The sequence below is a fragment of the Pan troglodytes genome, chromosome 2, assembly GCF_028858775.2.
Source record: "Pan troglodytes isolate AG18354 chromosome 2, NHGRI_mPanTro3-v2.0_pri, whole genome shotgun sequence".
Lineage (NCBI taxonomy): Eukaryota > Metazoa > Chordata > Mammalia > Primates > Hominidae > Pan > Pan troglodytes.
The window spans coordinates 27,863,786-27,882,776 of NC_086015.1; the positions used below are offsets into that span (position 1 = coordinate 27,863,786).

General features: G+C 42.5%; 1 protein-coding gene, 1 long non-coding RNA gene and 1 pseudogene across 4 annotated transcripts in view; 1 reads left to right on the forward strand and 2 right to left on the reverse strand.

Annotated features, from left to right (window-relative positions):
• UBE2E1 (ubiquitin conjugating enzyme E2 E1) overlaps positions 1-18,991 on the forward strand; it is an 83,786-nt gene that overhangs the window by 63,822 nt on the left and 973 nt on the right. For 2 of the 3 annotated variants that reach the window (XM_001173077.6, XM_003309656.6), the window contains 2 exons: positions 16,202-16,334; positions 17,748-17,895. In XM_001173077.6, the coding sequence (XP_001173077.2) occupies positions 16,202-16,334; positions 17,748-17,895 (281 nt within the window). Of the gene's footprint in view, positions 1-16,201; positions 16,335-17,747; positions 18,149-18,991 lie in introns of those variants that run through there. The other variant, XM_009445024.5, reaches the window with a different exon arrangement.
• On the reverse strand, positions 238-15,367 carry LOC134809545 (uncharacterized). Its single transcript, XR_010155521.1, has 2 exons — positions 9,617-15,367; positions 238-508 (listed from the first exon to the last, which is right to left on the reverse strand). It is a non-coding gene; the product is annotated as an uncharacterized LOC134809545 (long non-coding RNA).
• LOC104005514 (ADP-ribosylation factor-like protein 4A) lies at positions 5,879-8,400 on the reverse strand (annotated as a pseudogene).

An 18,991-nucleotide genomic window follows, 5' to 3' on the forward strand; every position in this document is an offset into this window, starting at 1 on the left:
AGGAGTTCGAGACCAGCCCAGGCAATATAGTGAGACCCTGTCTCAAAAAAAAAAAAAAAAAAAAAAAAGAAAGATGTCTTATTAAGCCAACCCCCACAGGGAAAATTGCCTATGCGGAAACTGGGAAATTGGGCAGAACACTTGCTTCAGAATGATCCCGCCCAAATTATCAGTTATTCATTGAGGGCTGCTCTTGGGGGGAGTGTTCCAGTTATTTATTGCTACATAACAAAATACTCTAAACAAAAACCACCATTTTTTATTATGATTATAATCTTTCATAGATATAGAGTTTGGGGCTGGGCTCAGCTGGTTGGTTCCTACTGAAGCTTTCTAATGCAGTCACGGGGGCTAGGACTGGAGTCATGTGAAGCCTTCCTCACTTACATGTCTGGTTTTCCACCTGGGCTGGGAAGCCCCACAGCTGAGGGCTGGAACACCTTGGGCTTCTTGGCTAATTCTCATTCTTGATGTGGTCTCTTCACACAGTCTCTGCAGTACTAGGCTTCTTATGTGATGTTTAGAGTTTCCAAGGCACATAGAAAGGGAGAGACAGACAGCTGCAGGATGAGATGGGGGGCCGGGGGGACCATAGCTCCTTTTTTTTAAAAAAGGAGCCAGTTGTGAAGTCACACTTATATCACTTTAGACTTAAATATCACCAGCCCATATTCAGAGGGAGGGGAATTAGACTCTGCCTCTTTGAGCAGTTTCAAACAATCTGTGGACGGTGTTGTAAAACTGCCACAGGGAGATAATTTACCTGTATTTCTGCCTATTGCTATGGGCAGAGCAGCTTTAAGCACAGAGGCGCAGATAGGGGTAGCTAGAACTTGGCCATAGCACACCAGAATCCTAAGGGATGTGTTGGTGAGGCACTGACAGCTTCTGCTATAGTTTATCAGTGAGCTCAGGAGTTCAAGTGGCTTCTCTTATTTCCAAAACTATAAAACTGTTCACTTATATTTTCTTCAAGTTCCTATTTAAAATTCTTAGTTTAACTTTTGTTTTTTAATGTCTGGGAGTAAGAATCAAGCACTTATTTTAATGGTTAACCAATTACACCAAAATACTTTAAAAATAATCTGCCCAGTGGTTCTCAAACTCTTTGGTTTCAGGACCCCATTACACTCTTAAAATTTATTTCAGGCCCCAGCAGCTTTTGATTATATGGTTAACAGTTATGGATTTTTACCATATTCAAAATTAAAACAGAATTATTTAAAACATCTATGATTGATTTTAAAATAACAAAAAACATATTAATATAAATAACATTTTAAATGAAAACTGTTTTTCAAAATTAAACAGCCTAGGCTGGGCGCAGTGGCTCGTGCCTGTAATTCCAGCACTTTGGGAGGCCAAGGCAGGTAGATCACGAGGTCAGGAGATCGAGACCATCCTGGCTAACATGGTGACACCCTGTCTCTACTAAAAATACAAAAATTAGTCGGGCGTGGCAAAAATTAGTCGGGCGTGGTGGCGCATGCCTGTAGTCCCAGCTACTCAGGAGGCTGAGGCAGGAGAATTGCTTGAACCTGGGAGGCAGAGGTTGCAGTGAGCCTAGATTACGCCACTGCACTCCAGCCTGGGCAACAGAGCGAGACTCCATCTCAAAAAAAAAAAAAAAAATTAACCTAGAAGACTGGTACTATTTCACATATTTGCAGATGACTTTAATGTCTGACTTCCTAGCAGACAGGTAGATTTTCATACCTGCTTCTGCATTCAGGCTGTGGCCCTCTCACACCTGGTGTAGATTCAGGAAAATCTCACAGTACAAATGTGAGAAAATTGGAGTAAAAATGGTAAGTCATGTTTTAGATTTATGAAAATAGTTTTGACTTTATGGGGCTCCCTTGAAAGGGTCTTGGGAGAACTGCCTAGTTTTTCCCTGATGATGTAAATGCTACCTTCAGCTGAAGGCATCTTTATCCTCCAAATTCACATGAGCTCTGTACTGAGGGAAGGTACAGGGAGCTGGACCTAGGATGAGAGACCCCATAGCCCTGGGAGGGTGCAGGTGGAGGTTGAAGCAGCAGCAAAATTGTCAGAATTAGGCAGTCGGGTGCGGTGGCTCACGCCTATAATCCCAGCACTTTGGGGAGGCTGAGGCAGGCAGATCATGAGATCAGGAGTTCGAGACCCAGCCTGACCAACATGGTGACACCCCGTCTCTACTAAAAATACAAAAATTAGGCAGGCATGGTGGCGTGTGCCTGTAATCCCAGCTACTCGGGAGGCTGAGGCAGGAGAATCGCTTGAACCCGGGAGGCGGAGGTTGCAGTGAGCCAAGATGGCACCACTGCACTCCAGCCTGGGCGACAGAGTGAGACTCCGTCTCAAAAAAAATAAATAAATAAATAAAAAGAGACCGGCAGGAGAGTTTCAGGCTGATTGACCAGTGCAGGGAGGTGTTCTGATTCCTTCATAAATAGGGTAACCATATAACATGCAAGTTGGAACACTTTTGAAAGCAAAAGTGGGCAACAAAAAACTGAAAATTATTATTACCAGATAAAGGCTTTGCCAAACAATAAAATAATAGATTCATATCACACAGTGACCAAAAAATCACTGTGCAAGACTGTTCACACAACTCTGCTTTGTAGCAAGTTATTGAAGTCTGTTTCTTGAACTCCTCTATACTTGTGTCACTTCCCATGCTTCCCACTGACCTAGCAGCCCCCTGACTGCCCCACCTGGAGTTTGAGATTGGCAGCAGTTGCAGTGTGGAAGCTGCATAAGGAGCTGAGTGTAATGGGAAACCTTTAGCTAAAATTAATTTCATAATCAAAGATGTGTGCCAGAATCTTTTCTTAGAGTTGAGTAAAACCTGATAAGCTTCTTTAAGAGAATCTTGGTATCCTTTTAAAACTTTCTTTGTGACACTGTTGCTTTTGGGGATCAGCACTAAATGTGTGGAGGGTAGAGGTGTTAACAATACGTTCTCCCCTCAAAAAGTCTGAACAAGATGCTCTGCTTTTCCCCCAGCTGACTCTCACTTATCCACAATATAGTTAATCATCCCAATAGAAGAGTCAGTTGTGCCCTGTGAACCGAAGAACCAGGACTAATAACCCGTTGGTATTTACTCATTCAAATAGCAGTTTTGTATATGGTAGCATAAGCATTGCAACTGAAGAATCTGGACTCGACCATAAGGCAGATACCAGACACCCAAGCTCTGGATTCTTCAGTGGGAGTAGAGGAGTCATCACCACACACACACAGCATTGGATTCTGTCCTGACTCGTTTTTTCTAACTTCTTGGGCGAAAGGGCAGATTAGAATTGTTCCAACTCAGGCTTGTATAATTCCTGCAGAAAAGACCTATTGTTGGATCCACCTTTATCCTGACTTACCTACATGTTTAATCTTACAGAGGAAAATGGCTTTCAAGACACAAGGGATACTGATCTTACTTTAATTCTAATCACTGCCGTACCCCCAACCCCTGCTTCTTTCAGGCACTTGGCATTGAACTAGTTTTGTCATTTTACTTGCTTGCCACCTACCCCCACGACTACCCTGACAGGCCAGAAGGGAAAGTGCGGTTCCTTAGCTCACTGTACTAATAACTCCTCATTCAGCCATCCCTAGTTAAGAGTGACCCCCTAATGTCCACATTTTTTTAGGTCTGCTCTTCTTTTGTCATCCCTACAAGAGTAACTTAACCCTTTACTTACAAGTTACTTGGAAGTAGTTTTCTTTTAAAAAGAGTGTCCTTACTCTATGTGCATCTAATTTTTTTCAATATTGGAATGTAAATTTCCAGATGTGCTGGACTGTCCCTAGAGCAGCAGCATATACAGTAAGACCTACGATTGAATGACTAACTGGGCAAGATTGAGCTTTTGTGATGTTTTAATTATTTTACCTAATATGGAAACACTGTTGTATAATCCCAAACAGTAGTACATATTTGATCATCTAATTAAATATTGGTAACTGTTAGTGTGCCAAGCCCTGTAGTATGTGTGGGAAATTACTACTCCCTAGAGACTTAAATTCTGATGTACAAAAGATTGTATCCAAATGACTACAGCAGTCTGTGTAAATACCCAGACAAATCTATTCTCTTCCTGGTTTGGAACAAATTTTAAAAATGAACTCTATAGCTTCCATAGGCCACAAATCATCCTTGTGCGTCACAAAAAGTTATGTCAGAAATTCCTTCGGAAGTTTATCTACTTTATGCTAGAGGAAGACAGTAGGCACCATTTCCTCAGTATTGTTGTTATAAGACTTTTGGAGGGCTTTCTTAGAAGGCCATTAAATGGCCACACTGTTGGAGATCTTAAGTGCCTGAGATAGTCTCCTTCCCATAGTTAGGAAGATATACCCCCTATTTAGCCCCACTGTGTTCCAGTATAACTTCCTTGATACAGTGGATACCACTAATGTGAATTTTTTTTTTTTTTTTTGAGACGGAGTCTCGCTCTGTCGCCCAGGCTGGAGTGCAGTGGCGCGATCTCATCTCACTGCAGCCTCCGCCTCCCAGGTTCAAGCGATTCTCCTGCCTCACCCTTCTAAGTAGCTGGGATTACAGGCGCTCGCCACCACGCCCAGCTAATTTTTGTGTTTTTAGTAGAGACGGGGTTTCACTATGTTGGCCAGGATGGTCTCTATCTCTAGACCTCGTGATCTGCCTGCTTTGGCCCCCCAAAGTGCTGGGATTACAGGCGTGAGCCACTGTGCCCAGCCAAATATGTGAATTCTTGTGTGTGGGTACTAGTTTTTCTGGGGAGCCCTTTAGGTTGGCTCTAGGTCTGCAAGTTCTTTCCAAGGGATAGTTAACCTGAATGGTACATTCCTCACAGTACCAGAGCCTCTTCCTTTCCTCTTCCCCTCACCTTAGGTGAGGAGGCCTTCTAACTTAGTTATTAGGACTATGGCAGTGGTCGCCCTGCTTTTTAATAGCACTTACGAAATCGTGTCACTACCCTGTTAGTTTCTTTAGTAAAGTTTTCTCATTTCTCAAGTTCCTTCTGCCACTCGCTTCTAGGTTACAAAAGGTTACTGTTTTATGAAGGGATGCTGAGGGTAAGAATGTACCAAGTAGATCTCATGGAGAAGGCAGCTTTCACCCAGTTACTCTGGTAGATTGCTACCTTCATAGCTTATCTTCTCTATGAATTTCTTAGCAATAGAAGAGTAAATCAGGAGTGGATTTTTAGTAGTGTGTTTGTCATAGGGAATGTAGATGTAATTGGATTTTTTTTTTCATATAAGCATTTTGTAAATTCAGTTTTGGGTTTTTTGTTTTTTGTTTCTTGTTTTTGTTTTTTGTCTTAATAGAGCTAGGCATTACCAGGGTTGATGCATATTTGTTACTGCAAAGAGTTGTAGACAAGGGAGGAGGGAGCTAAATAATATTAATGGTAATTTAAATCTAGAAAATCAGAACTGTGGCTCACTACTGTAATGTCAGTGCTTTCAGAGGCCAAGCAGAAGTATCGCTTGAGCCCAGGAGTTCAAGACCAGTCTGGGTAACCTAGCAAGACCCTGTCTCTAAAAAAAATTTAAAAATTAGCCAGGTGTGGTGATGCACGCCTGTAATCCTAGCAACTCAGGAGGCTGAGATGGAAGGATCACTTGAGCCAGCTGTGACTGAGCCACTGCACTCCAGCTTGAGCAACAGAGTGAGACACTGTCTCAAAAAAAGAAACAGTTGGTATTCATTGCTCTTAATAATCCTCTGTAGCTGGCTTCTCAAACTTTAATGTGCATAAGAATCATTTGTTAACATGCACATTGATTGGGTCTGAGGTGGAGACTGATGTCTGCATTTCTAACAAACTCCCAGGGGATGGATGCCGATGTTGCTTATCCAGAGGCGGCACTTTGAATATCAGTCTACAGAACATTCAGGGTATATGCAAATTAACTTTTAATAATAACAACAGCAACCACATATATTGATCCTTTTTTGGTGTACCAGGCACAGAAAAATAAAGACTGGGCATTGGAGTATAGCAGCTGGGATTCAGATTGAAGCTCTTCCCTTTACTAGCTTAACCCTGAGCAAATTTTCTCTAAGGCAGGGTTTCTCAGCCTTGGCACTGTTGACATTTTAGGCTGAGATCATTGTTTGTGGGGGCTGTCTGGTGCATTGTAGGATGTTTAGCAGCATCCCTGGCCTCTATCCACCAGATGCCATTAGCACCTCCCTCCCATTTGTGACATTCAGAATGACTGCAAGCATTGCCAAACGTCAGGGGGTGGGGTAGGAGGCAAAATTACTTCCAGTTGAGAACCACTGCTCTAAGACTACTGTTGAAATATGGGTGTTTGGGGGGGTTTGTGATATGAATGATGTACTTTATATAAGTGACATAGAAGCTTATCATGAAGCTTCCACAGACAAAAGGAGAATAGGCATGCAGTAGCTAATAAGCAGTCCGTGCCACATCTGGCTTTCTGAGGATGATGATAAAGCTTATTCCAAGTGCCAGTTCTTTATTTTTACAAAACATTAGTCATTGTACTATGAGATAATACCAGGAATTACTTGAGATTTTTAAATAGGTAGAACTGAGTTTCTAATTCAGTTGATCCCAAGCCTCTGCCCTTTTTTGAAATACGCTGGCACTGTTGCTACCCTGCCCCTGCCTCTGCCCCTTTCTTCATTCTTACTTCTGCTGCTGTCCGCATGTCTCTTTTTTCCCCCCTACTCTTTAAAGTTTTATTTCACTAACTTGAGGTCAAATGTCACAACTGTGTTCTGGTCAATTTACTATCCTTGCTTGGCTTCCCCAAATGGTAGTACCAGAAGATTTGTGGGGTAGGGAGAAGAGACCACTTTAAGAAGCACTACATTTAATCATCTTCCACAAGGCAACAGAGTTGGGCATCTGATTATTCAACAAAACAAAGCTTCAGTAGCACCCAGGAGGGCAGACAGGCAAACCAGGCTGTAGCCACACTGCATTTGTCAAAATCAGATCAGAGAAAACCTACTCCCCACAGATTAAAAGGTAGCGATAGTCATCATTTCTTTTTCTGTTGCCACAACGTTTTTCTTCTTTTAATTATTATCATGTAGTTGTCTCAAGTCCTTCCTGTAGTCCAGGGTTCCCCAACGCCTGGGCCACAGACCCCGTACTGGTCCCTGGCCCATTAGGAACCACGCACATAACAGATGAGCAGTGGGTGGGCAGGCCAGCCAGCTGAGCGAAGCTCCATCTGTATTTACAGCCACTGCCCATGGCTTGCATTACTGCCTGAGCTCTGCCTCCTGTCAGCTCAGATCAGCAATGGCATTAGGTTCTCATAGGCATGCGCAAACCCTATTGTGAACTGCTCATGTGAGGGATCTAGGTTGCGTGCTCCTTATGAGAATCTAATGCCTGATGATCTGGTACTGTCACCCATCACCCCCACATGGGACTGTCTAGTTGCAGGAAAACAAGCTCGGGGGCTCCCCACTGATTCTACATTATGGTGAGTTGTATAATTATTTCATTCTATATCACAGTGTAATACTAATAGAAATAGAGTGCACAATAAATACAATGCACTTGAATCATCCCAAACCATCCCAACCCCCATCTGTGGAAAAATTGTCTTCCACAAAAGCAGCCCCTGGTGCAGAAGAGGTTGTGGACTGCTGCTTTAGTCCATCTCCTATGATTGCACAGGTAAGCTGCAAATGCCAAGGACTTGATGAGCTCGGTTCACCCCTTGCCAACAATGTATCAGTTCCTGAGAGAATGAGTTCCTGAAGTCTTGTTGTTAGCAACTGTAAGTAGAGGGACTGCTTGGTTTTCTATATCCTAGTTATTTTATGAAGTTAAGTTTTAGTTTCTTCCATCCTTCCACATCTAGAGTCCACAACAAATACAGTGCCATCTGTGCATCTGGCATATGACTTCCACAGTGGCCTTACTTTGTCCTAAACACCTACATCCCAGAAGTGAAAAGGGACTGTTTTAGAATTTGCCAAGATTACCTTAATTTTCTCCATGTTAAATCTTTTGGTAGGTACAGTATTTACAAATTCATGAGCTGCAGCCTGTATAAGACAGTTGTCTTTCTAGCACAGTACAAACCCAGAAAAACAGTGTGGAAAGACTGAAATGAAGGCCGACTGGACAGGATAGAAGTGTGGTCTGATAGTCCATTTCCCAATTTCCCACTGCAAATAAATGTCCCAAATTGAAATGCTTTCTTCTTGCTTTAGAACTTCTCTTCGTAGGTGATCCAGCTATAAGACTAACCATCCTTCCCTTCTCTTCACTCAGCGTCTGTCCTAGCATCTGGGGAGGTGCTCTGATACCTGTCGGTGGGCACCAGGGAGGCCTGGGCCGCGGCGGAGCACAGGGCACCAGGTGGGTGCTGTGTGCCTGGCTGCTCTAACAGTGCTCGCCCAGCAGTCCGCAAGTCTGTTTCTAGCATGCTTATCTTCCTATCTTCCCAGCCTCTCATCCTTTCACTTTTTTTCTAGGGTATGACAGCAGATAACTAAGCCTTCTAAAATTATGCCTAGAATAATATCTGAACTATGGTTTATGTGTTTGTAGGCAAGGGTCCTGTCTCCCAATAAAAAATGTAAAAATTCATTTGATAGAAAGATACTTTTAAAAAATTGATTCTGGCCAGGCACAGTGGCTCATGCCTGTGAATCTCAGCACTTTGGGAGGCCCAGGTGGGAGGATCACTTGAGCCCAAGAATTTGAGACCAGCCTATGCAACCTGGTGAGAGCCTGTCTCTCTGAAAAATGTAAAAATTAGGCTGGGCGCGGTGGCTCACGCCTGTAATCCCAGCACTTTGGGAGGCTGAGGCGGGGGAATCACCTGAGGTCAGGATTTCGAGACCAGCCTGGCCAACATGGTGAAACCCCATCTCTACTAAAAATACAAAAATTAGCTGGGTGTGGTGGCGGATGCCTGTAATCCCAGCTACTCAGGAGGTTGAGGCAGGAGAATTGCTTGAACCTGGGAGGCAGAGGTTGCAGTGAGCCAAGATGGCACCACTGCACTCTAGCCTGGATGACACGAGCGAAGCTCTGTCTTAAAAATAATAATAATGGATAAAATTTTTTAAAAATTAGCTGGGCATGGTGGCATGTGCCTTTAATCCCAGCTACTAGGGAGGCTGAGGTGGGAGAATCACTTGAGCCCAGGAAGTCAAGGCTACTGTGAGCTGAGATCACATTGTGCTCCAGCCTGGGTGACACAGCGAGACTGTGACTCGAAAAATATCCTAAATTTCACTTTGCTTCAGGATGTTCTTTAAAAGAAATCAATAATGTCATTTGAAAATTGAAATGCAGATTTGGTTTCTGACCATTGAAATGGAAGAGCAGCAGAGTAGTCTGTAATAAGTTTGAACTGAGAATGGGAATGGGGAAAGACTCAACAAAAACATGATTTTAAAATAAAAAGAAAACATGAATGTTACTTTGTGGAGTTACCCTGGAAGATTTTAAGTCAGTCCAGGGAACACAACAGATTCTAGTAAGACTGTGCTAATGACAGTCTTTGACAGTTGGTTTGTTAATACCTCAAATGATTTGTAGTACAGTTTATACTGTGCAGATGCTGTTTAAGACTGTATATGTGTAAAGCAAAAGTTACTACCAGTTGATAGTTTTTTACTTTGTATACTTACCAATATAATATTGAGGCATAAGATATGTAGCCACGCTGTCCAGTGGTCATTAGGGAGAAAATGTCTCCAGGATTGTAGGAAAAGCTGTCAGAAGTGAGTCCTTGTTCATTGCGTTTATTCAATGGAGAGTTTCCTGTCAGTTAACAGACACAGCTTCCTGTATGACAGAAGTGTCGTGGCTCATGGCCATCCCCGCTTCTATTGTTTACATACCTGTGTGAAGTCAGAATCCTTTATAGAAAGAAGAAAATATTGTGTTAAAGTAGAAATGACTCGTTTTTCTTAAAATCTGTATCAGAGTAATATTTATTTTGATTAGAAGAAAAAACTGTTATCTTTTTCTTTTTGCCTTGTATGTATTCTGCTTATATTTTGAGAAGTGCTTTTAGTTACAAATAAACCTTAAACCTCTGTGTAGGAAAATGTGAAAGGTATAGGCCTGGTCTCTTCACTTTCTCAGTTACATCCTCTCATGCAGAGGTTCTAATCACAGTTAAATTTCAATGTCTTCAAACAGGGATAAGTGGGTTTTTTTAAAAAGGCACAGTCTTATACTTATTTCTGTAACCCCAATGATACTTTGGTTGGCTGGTTTTAAAAAAATCATATTACACAAAACTGAGATGACCCAGTTTAGAGAATCCCAATTAAAATAAGTGCTCAGGTGAAGACCGGGTAGACTTAATGCAAAATTATGAAATGTACTTTTCTGCTCCCATTGTGTCCGGAATTGGTGGGTTCTTGGTCTCACTGACTTCAAGAATGAAGCCGCGGACCCTCACAGTGAGTGTTAACAGTTCTTAAAGATAGTGTATCCGGAGTTTGTTCCTTCTGATGTTGGGACGTGTTCAGAGTTTCTTCCTTCTGGTGGGTTCGTGGTCTTGCTGGCTTCAGGAGTGAAGCTGCAGACCTTCACGGTGAGTGTTACAGCTTTTAAGGCAGCACGTCTGGAGCTGTTCGATCCTCCCATCCGGAGTTGTTCATTCCTCCTGGTGGGTTCGTGGTCTCGCTGGGTTCAGGAGTGAAGCTGTAGACCTTCGTGGTGAGTGTTACAGCTCATAAAGGCAGTGCGGAACCAAAGAGTGAGCAGCAGCAAGATTTATTGCAAGGAGTGAAAGAACAAAGCATCCACAGTGTCAAAGGGGACCTGAGCGGGTTGCCACTGTTGGCTCTGGCAGCCTGCTTTTTATTCCTTTATCTGGCCCCACCCACATCTTACTGATTGGTCCATTTTACAGAGAGCTGATTGGTTTGTTTTACAGAGAGCTGATTGGTCTGCTTTGACAGGGTGCTGATTGGTGCGTTTACAATCCCTGAGCTAGACACAAAAGTTCTCCAAGTCCCCACTAGATTAGCTAGACACAGAGCACTGATTGGTGCATTTACAAACCTTTAGCTAGACACAGAATGCTGATTGGTACATTTACAATCCTCCAGCTAGACGTAAAAGTTCTCCAAGTCCCCACTCGACTCAGGAGCCCAGTTGGCTTTGCCTAGTGGATCCTGTGCCGGGGCTGCAGGCGGAGCTGCCCGCCAGTCCCGCACTGTGCGCCCACACTCCTCAACCCTTGGGCAGGCGATGGGACCGGGAGCCGTGGAGCAGGGGGTGGTCCCCATCGGGGAGGCTCAGGCTACGTGGGAGCCCACTGCAGGGGTGGAGGGGAGGCTCAGGCCTGGCAGGCTGCAGGTCTCAAGCCCTGCCCCACAGGGAGGCAGCTGAGGCCTGGCGAGAATTCGAGCCTGTTGCTGGCAGGCTGGCACTGCTGGGGGACCAGGCGCACCCTCTGCAGCTGCTGGCTGGGGTGCTAAGCCCCTCACTGCCTGGGGCCAGTGGCGCTGGCCGGCCGCTCCGAGTGCGGGGCTGCCAAGTCCACGCCCACCCGGAACTCTCCCTGGCCCATGAGCACTGCGCGCAGCCCCAGTTCCCACCCGCGCCTCTCCCTCCACACCTCCCTGCAAACAGAGGGAGCCAGCTCCAGCCTCAGCCAGCACAGAGAGGGGCTTCCACAGTGCAGCAGGGGGCTGAAGGGCTCCTCAAGCGCGGCCAGAGTGGGCACCAAGGCTGAGGAGGCACCAGGAGCGAGCGAGGGCTGCCAGCATGCTGTCACCTCTCCCCATCTTTCTTTAGTATCTTAATTTCAACCCTCCTTCTCCCAATTCAGGATTTTCCATACTCTAATCATTTGGATTAATAATTTAAATTACATACCATTCTATGGTACACTTCAACCAGTATTTAAAATTAAAGTTGTATTTCTTGTTGTGGAACCAAAAGTATCTTCTGGAGGAGACAGGAGATTATTAAAGGGTGTACTTAGGTGACCTGAGGGCAAACCTGGTCAGTCATTTTATCGAGAAATAGGTGGGATGCTTGAACAGCCTCAAGTAAAGCTTCTCTTACTCTCTGTTCTTCTGTCACTGGCCTTCTGAGAGTTGTTAATATTGTCCTCCACCCCTGGGGATGGGACTGCCTGCCCACTTTGTAGACCAGGAGATCCTAACTTTTCCAATGAGAACTTAGGAAACAAATAAAATTGTAGGCCCCTGCATCAGAATTTTTCTGTTTTATTCTCTGATTAAGAAAGTACACATGATAAAAAGCTACCTGAATTCATCCAATAGCAGCTTTAAGTGACTATCTAAAGCTTGATATTCATAGCCGAGCATGGTGGCTCACACCTGTAATCCCAGCACTTTGGCAGGCTGAGGCGGTTGGATCACAAGGTCAGGAGTTTGAGACCGGTCTAGCCAATATGGTGAAACCCCAGCTCTACTAAAAATACAAAAATTAGCTGGGCATGGCGGTGCACACCTGTAGTCCCAGCTGCTCCAGAGGCTGAGGCAGGAGAATCGCTTGAACCCACGAGGGGGAGGTTGCAGTGAGCTGAGATCATGCCACTGCACTCCAACCTGGGTGACAGATCTCAAAAAAAAAAAAAGTTTGATATTCAGGTAACAATGCTTGGTCTTTTCCAGTGGATTCTCAAGACCATTCACAGTAATTCCTGAGGGCCCACAGGTTAGGGATCCCTCACTATTGAATTTTCTTCAGGGTCAACTACATTTGATATTATTTCACTTAGCATTTAATTATTTTCATATTGCACCTTTATTCTCCAGTTTTGAAGTTTAATACAAGTGTAATACGTTTTTTGTCATTATGTAATTGTTTGTACTTGATTCCTTTTCTGTTTTGTCTACTTTTTTCTGAACTTTCAAAAAAATTAACACCTAAATTGCAAACAGATTACAGAGAGATAGCAATCTTAATTGGATTTCTGGTTATATCACAGGTGATAAGCTATCACAGGTGACAAACTGTAAAATGTTCAAACTTATGCTCCTAACTGGTTGTCCCACTAGTAACCTGTAGCAGTGGTTCCCAAATGCAAACTACCTGCTTAAAGGTCATGGTTGTGGGTGGGGCACTTAAATATATAGATTCTTGGGTCCCCCTCTAGATATTCTAAATCATCGGGCCTGGGGTGGGGTCTAGAAATCTTTAGTCTTTAAAGTTCCATCGATTATTTTGATGCACAGTGAAATTTGGGAATCACCAATTTTCTGTACAATCCATAAATCTGCATGTAGTGACATACTGGTAAACCTTTATTTTTTTTGTATACTAAAGGACCAGCAGAATTGGGCCCATGCCAACATGTCACCTCTAGGGCCTAGACTGCCCTCACTTTTGTTTTTTTCTAGGTTGGTTTCTTAGCACTACCAAGTTGAACATGAACAGTACGACTCCTGCCTCTAGGAGGCAGCTTGGAATATTGTCAGTACTGGATTTGAGAGAGCCTGGCTTCTGTGAATGAACTCTTGGCCTTGGTTCCTCATCTGTAAAAAGATTTTAGAGTAGCCTTTTGCCTTTAAGTGTTTACCATAAACTAGATAAAAGAGCATTCCTCTTTATCTGCAACCCCTATATTAGTGTTATTTTCATATATAGTCCACTTTTCATTAACTGCACTCCAGGTGTCATAGCTGTATCAGCCAGTGTCTCTAGACTTTCTTCAGTTTGCTATAACAAAGTACCATGAATTGGATGGCTTATAAACAACAGAAGTTTATTTCTCACAGTTCTGGAGGCTACAAATATGAGATCAAGGTGCTGGCAGCTTCAGGTCTGGTGAGGATGCATTTCTTGGTTTCCAGACAACTGTCTTCTTGCTGTATCCTCATATGGTAGAGAAAAGTTAGGCAGCTTTTGAGGTTCTCTTTAAGAACACTAATCCTTTTCATGAGGATTTCTACCCCCTAACCCAATACCTTCAAAGGCTCCACCTCCTAATACCGTCACATTGAGGGTTAGGATTTCAACATAAAAGTTTCGAGGGGATGCAAACATGTAGGCAGGTAGGCAAACTTATGATGACCAAGAACCAGTTCTAACCTCAGGAAATGAAGCAATAATGGTAATATCATTTCACTGGAGAAGTTACTGCCTGTTTCCAGAGGGAGAGGGCTGATTAAGAGCTCTCCCTACATTCCACCTTGTGAAAATTGCCATCAGATATCGTGTAAAACTATGAAGTCATCTTTTTTAAACACAAAGTATGACTTCATGGTGTAGACAATGTTTAAAAAATCTCTGGCCGGGTGCGATGGCTCACGCCTATAATCCCAGCACTCTGGGAGGCCGAGGCGGGCGGATCACCTGAGGTCGGGAGTTCAAGACCAGCATGACCAACATGGTGAAACCCCATCTCTACTAAAAGTACAAAATTAGCCAGGCATAATGGCGCATGCCTGTAGTCCCAGTTACTCAGGAGGCTGAGGCAGGAGAATCGCTTGAACCCGGGAGGCGGAGGTTGCATTGAGCCGAGATCGTGCCATTGCACTCCAGCCTGGGCAACAAGAGCAAAACTCTGCCTTAAAAAACAAAAAACAAAACAAAACAAACAAAAAAACTCTCTCTGTATCTAAAGCAAACTTTTTGGTGGCTTACACTTATAATCCCAGCACTCTGGGAGGCTGAGGTAAGAGGATTGCTTGAGTCCGGGAGTTCAAGACCAGCCTGGGCAACATAGTGAGACCCCCCATCTACACAAATTAAATAGAAAACATTAGCCAGGTATGGTGGTGCATGCCTGTAGTCTCGGCTACTCAGGTGGCTAAGGTGGGAGGATCACTTGAGCCTAGAAGTCAAGGCTACAGTGACCCGAGATCATGCCACTCACTGCATTCCAGCCTGGGTAGCAGATCAAGACTCTGTTTCAAAAATAAAAAATAAAACAAGTTTTTAATAGTTTTTGGTAATACCCATCACAAAGAGCTATTAAAGAATTAATAATAATGGTGATCACTGCCATTTAATGAGAGATACCCATGGGTGTGTTGCTCTACAGTTTCCTTCTTTCTCTCACTTAATTCTGAAAACATTCCTGTGAGGTGGACAGTGTCCGAGCTCTTTCTGCCTCTTGGCCAGTTTGGGCCCTGTTCTTCCCATTACCCGCTATTCGGTTGCCCATATTTTCTCCCTCCTTTTTTGCCATGTCATGTTTTCTTCCCCAACTTGTATTCTCCTCTGCTTTTCCTTTGTAATAAGCTCATTCCCCTAACCTGTTGCATCTCTCACACCAAATTTCAGACCAAAAGAAAAACCTGTGATGGGTTTGGGGAAAGTATAGGCCCATGGGTAGGCTTTTTATTCCCTCCCTCTTCATCTCTTCTGTCTCTTAAATGAAGGCATCAGACTTTGTAACCAGTTAGCAGAGGGCATCTTGAAGGAGTTTGTCTTGTTCAGTATCAAAACCCCTGACATTTAACCCTCTGCCTAGTACATGGGCATTCAGTAAGTGAGTGAATAAATCCAATTCACATCGTACATTTATTTAAAAGAGTAGTTTTGCTGGGTGTGGTGGCACTCTAGAAGCCAACACAATGCTTTAGAATGGTATTGTGGCCAAATTATGGTGTACCCAAGTGTATGTAACAGTGATTTATGATAACAGCTAACAGGGTTGGAGGAATGTCTCAAGTATTAGTATTTAGAGAACCCAATTATAGAATACACATTGAAATGAAAATTGAATAACCTGTAACTGGATACTTACCATTCTCCTCCCACCTAACATGGACATACTTTTTACATTATAAACCATCTATTAGATTCTTTTAAAGGTGAGATTATGGAGATAGAAGAGCAAGGAAGAGCCAGTTAGTGGGTCAGAAAATGAAACTTCTGTGCTTAAAATGGTCATAAGTGATGTAGCTGTGAGCAAAAACTGCTCTCGTTTGTCACTAATTTTGCTTCTAGGTGCTGAGATGTGTTTCCCATTTTAAGTATTGTTTACACTTTCCTACGTGTCAAGGAGAGTTTTGAGAATTGAGGAAAGTTTCCTGCTTATTCGTAGCTAGGTAGGCTTAGAATGGTTTTAACATTCTTTTATCATCCAGTTTACTTGACCAATGGCTATGGGTTTGTTGCAGTTCTGCATCCGTTTCTGTACTTGTTTTGTAAAGAGAATCCACACAGTAAACAAAAGAGAGGAGAGAGGTAATCTTTCCATCTCTTTTAATACACTGTAAAAAATTGGGATAGTGCCACCATCTGCTTATTTGTTGACGTATTATTCACAGTGCTGGTCCCAAAGGCGATAACATCTATGAATGGAGATCAACCATTCTAGGGCCTCCAGGATCCGTGTATGAGGGTGGTGTATTCTTTCTCGATATCACTTTTACACCAGAATATCCCTTCAAGCCTCCAAAGGTAAGAAATCTCCCTGTGTGCTCAAATTTACTAATTCCCACAAGAGAGCAACTGTTGAGGTTTTTCTAAATTTAATTTTTAATCACAGAAACTAAATTTATCTTATGTCCTAATAGATCTGAGTATTTTAACATATACAAAACACTTCTTTAGGTTGATTTTGCTTTATCTGGCAGAGACCATTCTAGGAGTAAGTGCTTTGTTTTGATGGTGCTTAAAATTGTGCTATTTATAGTAATATTGTCAGCAACCTAGAAGTAATCCCCTGTTTTCCAGCCCATAGAGAAAGGTTTTTGAACCTTTCTCTAGGTTAAAAATGGTGTCAAGCCAGGTGCAGTGGTGTGCACCTGTAGTCCAGCTACTTGGGAGGATTGTTTGAGCCCAAGAGTTTGAGTCCAGTCTGGGCAACAAAGCAAGACCCCAAAAAAAGGCAGGGCAGGTCAGGGGGCCAAACAACTAGAGAATCAGAATCTCTTCCCAAAGCTTTGGATTCTGTTGTGCTCCCTGTCATGTTTTGGTCTTGTTCCTTTACCTCCAGGCCTCAGTTTTCTTTCTAGGACAGGTGAGGATTGCCCAAGTCACCCATCTCCTGTACTCAATCTATGATTCTCATTCAGTCAGAAAGAAAACCCCGTCTTGGGGATTAGGTAGACTGCCAGATAAAAGTACAACTGCAGCAACAAGAAGTAATCGAAAGTCACTTTTTTAAAAAATTGGTAAAATTACAGGTAATTTTTACTTTGTGTTTTGGTATATTTCACAAATAAAAATTAAGAGACCCAAATAACACCAGCTTATGTGACTTGTGTTCTGCTGTGGTCCTTGCCCATTACTGGCTCTGCATCCATGGACACTCGATTATATAATAGTAAATTCTGTGATGTAGGTAGACAGGATGTCTATGGGACCTGATGTAACGGTCAGAAAAAAGCAGAAATAGACTTCTCTTCAAATTTCGTTCAGCCTTTTGGGTGTAGTCATTGTTTGCTAAGTATGTTGTTTAATTATCTGTATGTACCCATTATGTTGCACTTCAGTTTTTAAGAGGTATTTATGATTCTCAGTATTTTAAAGCTTACTTTGAGGCAGTGTAGTACTACCAGCTAACACAAGAGGTCAGCAAACAATTAGCTATTCAAACTTGGAAATGTTAATATTTAAAAGATTTAAAATTGCTAAAGATGAAATTAGGAAGTACTGAACTTACCATCAGTGGACATAACATTTTAAATGAAATTGACACAGTCCCTGAGATGGTATCAATGAACACTTTCTAATCAAATTTATTGTCTATCTTCTTGACAGCTTTAATTAAAACTGCTTTTAGTCACCTTCTTAAGGGTCATTCAGTTGAATATTTAGTAACAAGTTTGTTTGCTGTTTAAATATTGTCTGTCACTTGTTTTTTTTTAGGTTACATTTCGGACAAGAATCTATCATTGTAATATTAACAGTCAAGGTGTTATTTGCTTGGACATATTGAAAGATAATTGGAGTCCAGCACTAACCATTTCTAAAGTCCTCCTTTCTATCTGCTCACTTCTTACAGACTGTAATCCTGGTAAGGTTCATAATTCTTTACCTTGTTTTATTCTTCCTTACCTGAAAAATACTTGTTTCCAAAAGCTTTCAAAGGACAAAACTAATTTTTCTGCACAAGTTTGTGAATACAAAAACTAATCGGCTTCTCAAAAGAAAGTTTTAATCAAGAGAAGTTCAGTCTACTAGTTGAGACACACAACTTCATTAATCAGTATATTCTAGCAACAAGGTATTTGAAACTGAAGACTGACGTAAGTTTGCCTTGGGCTTTTAGTTTCAATTATTCTTCCTCCTTTTTTTTTCCTGTTGCTTAATTTCCCATAGAGTTCTTATAAAACAAATCAGACACTTCTAAATGTCGGGTCATCTGCCTGGCAAGCCTCACCTGTGCCTCTGGGGTTCAGTGAGCACGTGCCCCATAGCTGGTCACTGAGATGGCACTCAATTTTGAAAATGGTAGTTGTTAAATACTTAGTGACTATTGAATGGTGACTTTTTTGGGACTTCATTTCATTTAAAAAATATTTTTCTGTAGTCACAGCTACTAGGGTGGCTGAGGTGTCAGGATTGTTTGAACCCAGAAGGTCAAAGCTGCAGTAAGCCATGAGCATGCCACTGCACTGCATTCCAGCCTGGGTGGCAAAGCGAGACCCTGTCTCAAAAAATATATATATATATACACATATGTATATGTATATATATATACACATACACACAAATATATTTATTTTCTAGGTAAACCAAATATAAATTTATTAAAGATCCTAAGATTCAGAGAAATACTATACTTAATTGGAGGTCCAGGTTTTGCCTGGCAACCTGGCTCTTTAACCAGCAAAGGTTAATAGTGTTGCACTGCAACAGCCCCGAAGACTTCACAGTATTCACAATGCCGTTAACTGGTGACATTGAGCTAAGGGTCACATGAACACAGCTGGATGTTCATTGTAGTCTGAAGCCTTGACCGTTCCAGTCTCTACTGAACTCAGCCTAACACGTAAGAGTAAAGAAACTCCAATAGAGTGTTGTTTGTTGGGAGAAAAATGGAATGAACTAAGATAAAGAAAGACAGACCAGTACACTAAAGCCTAAGCATTCCCTCTTCCCCCCACGTT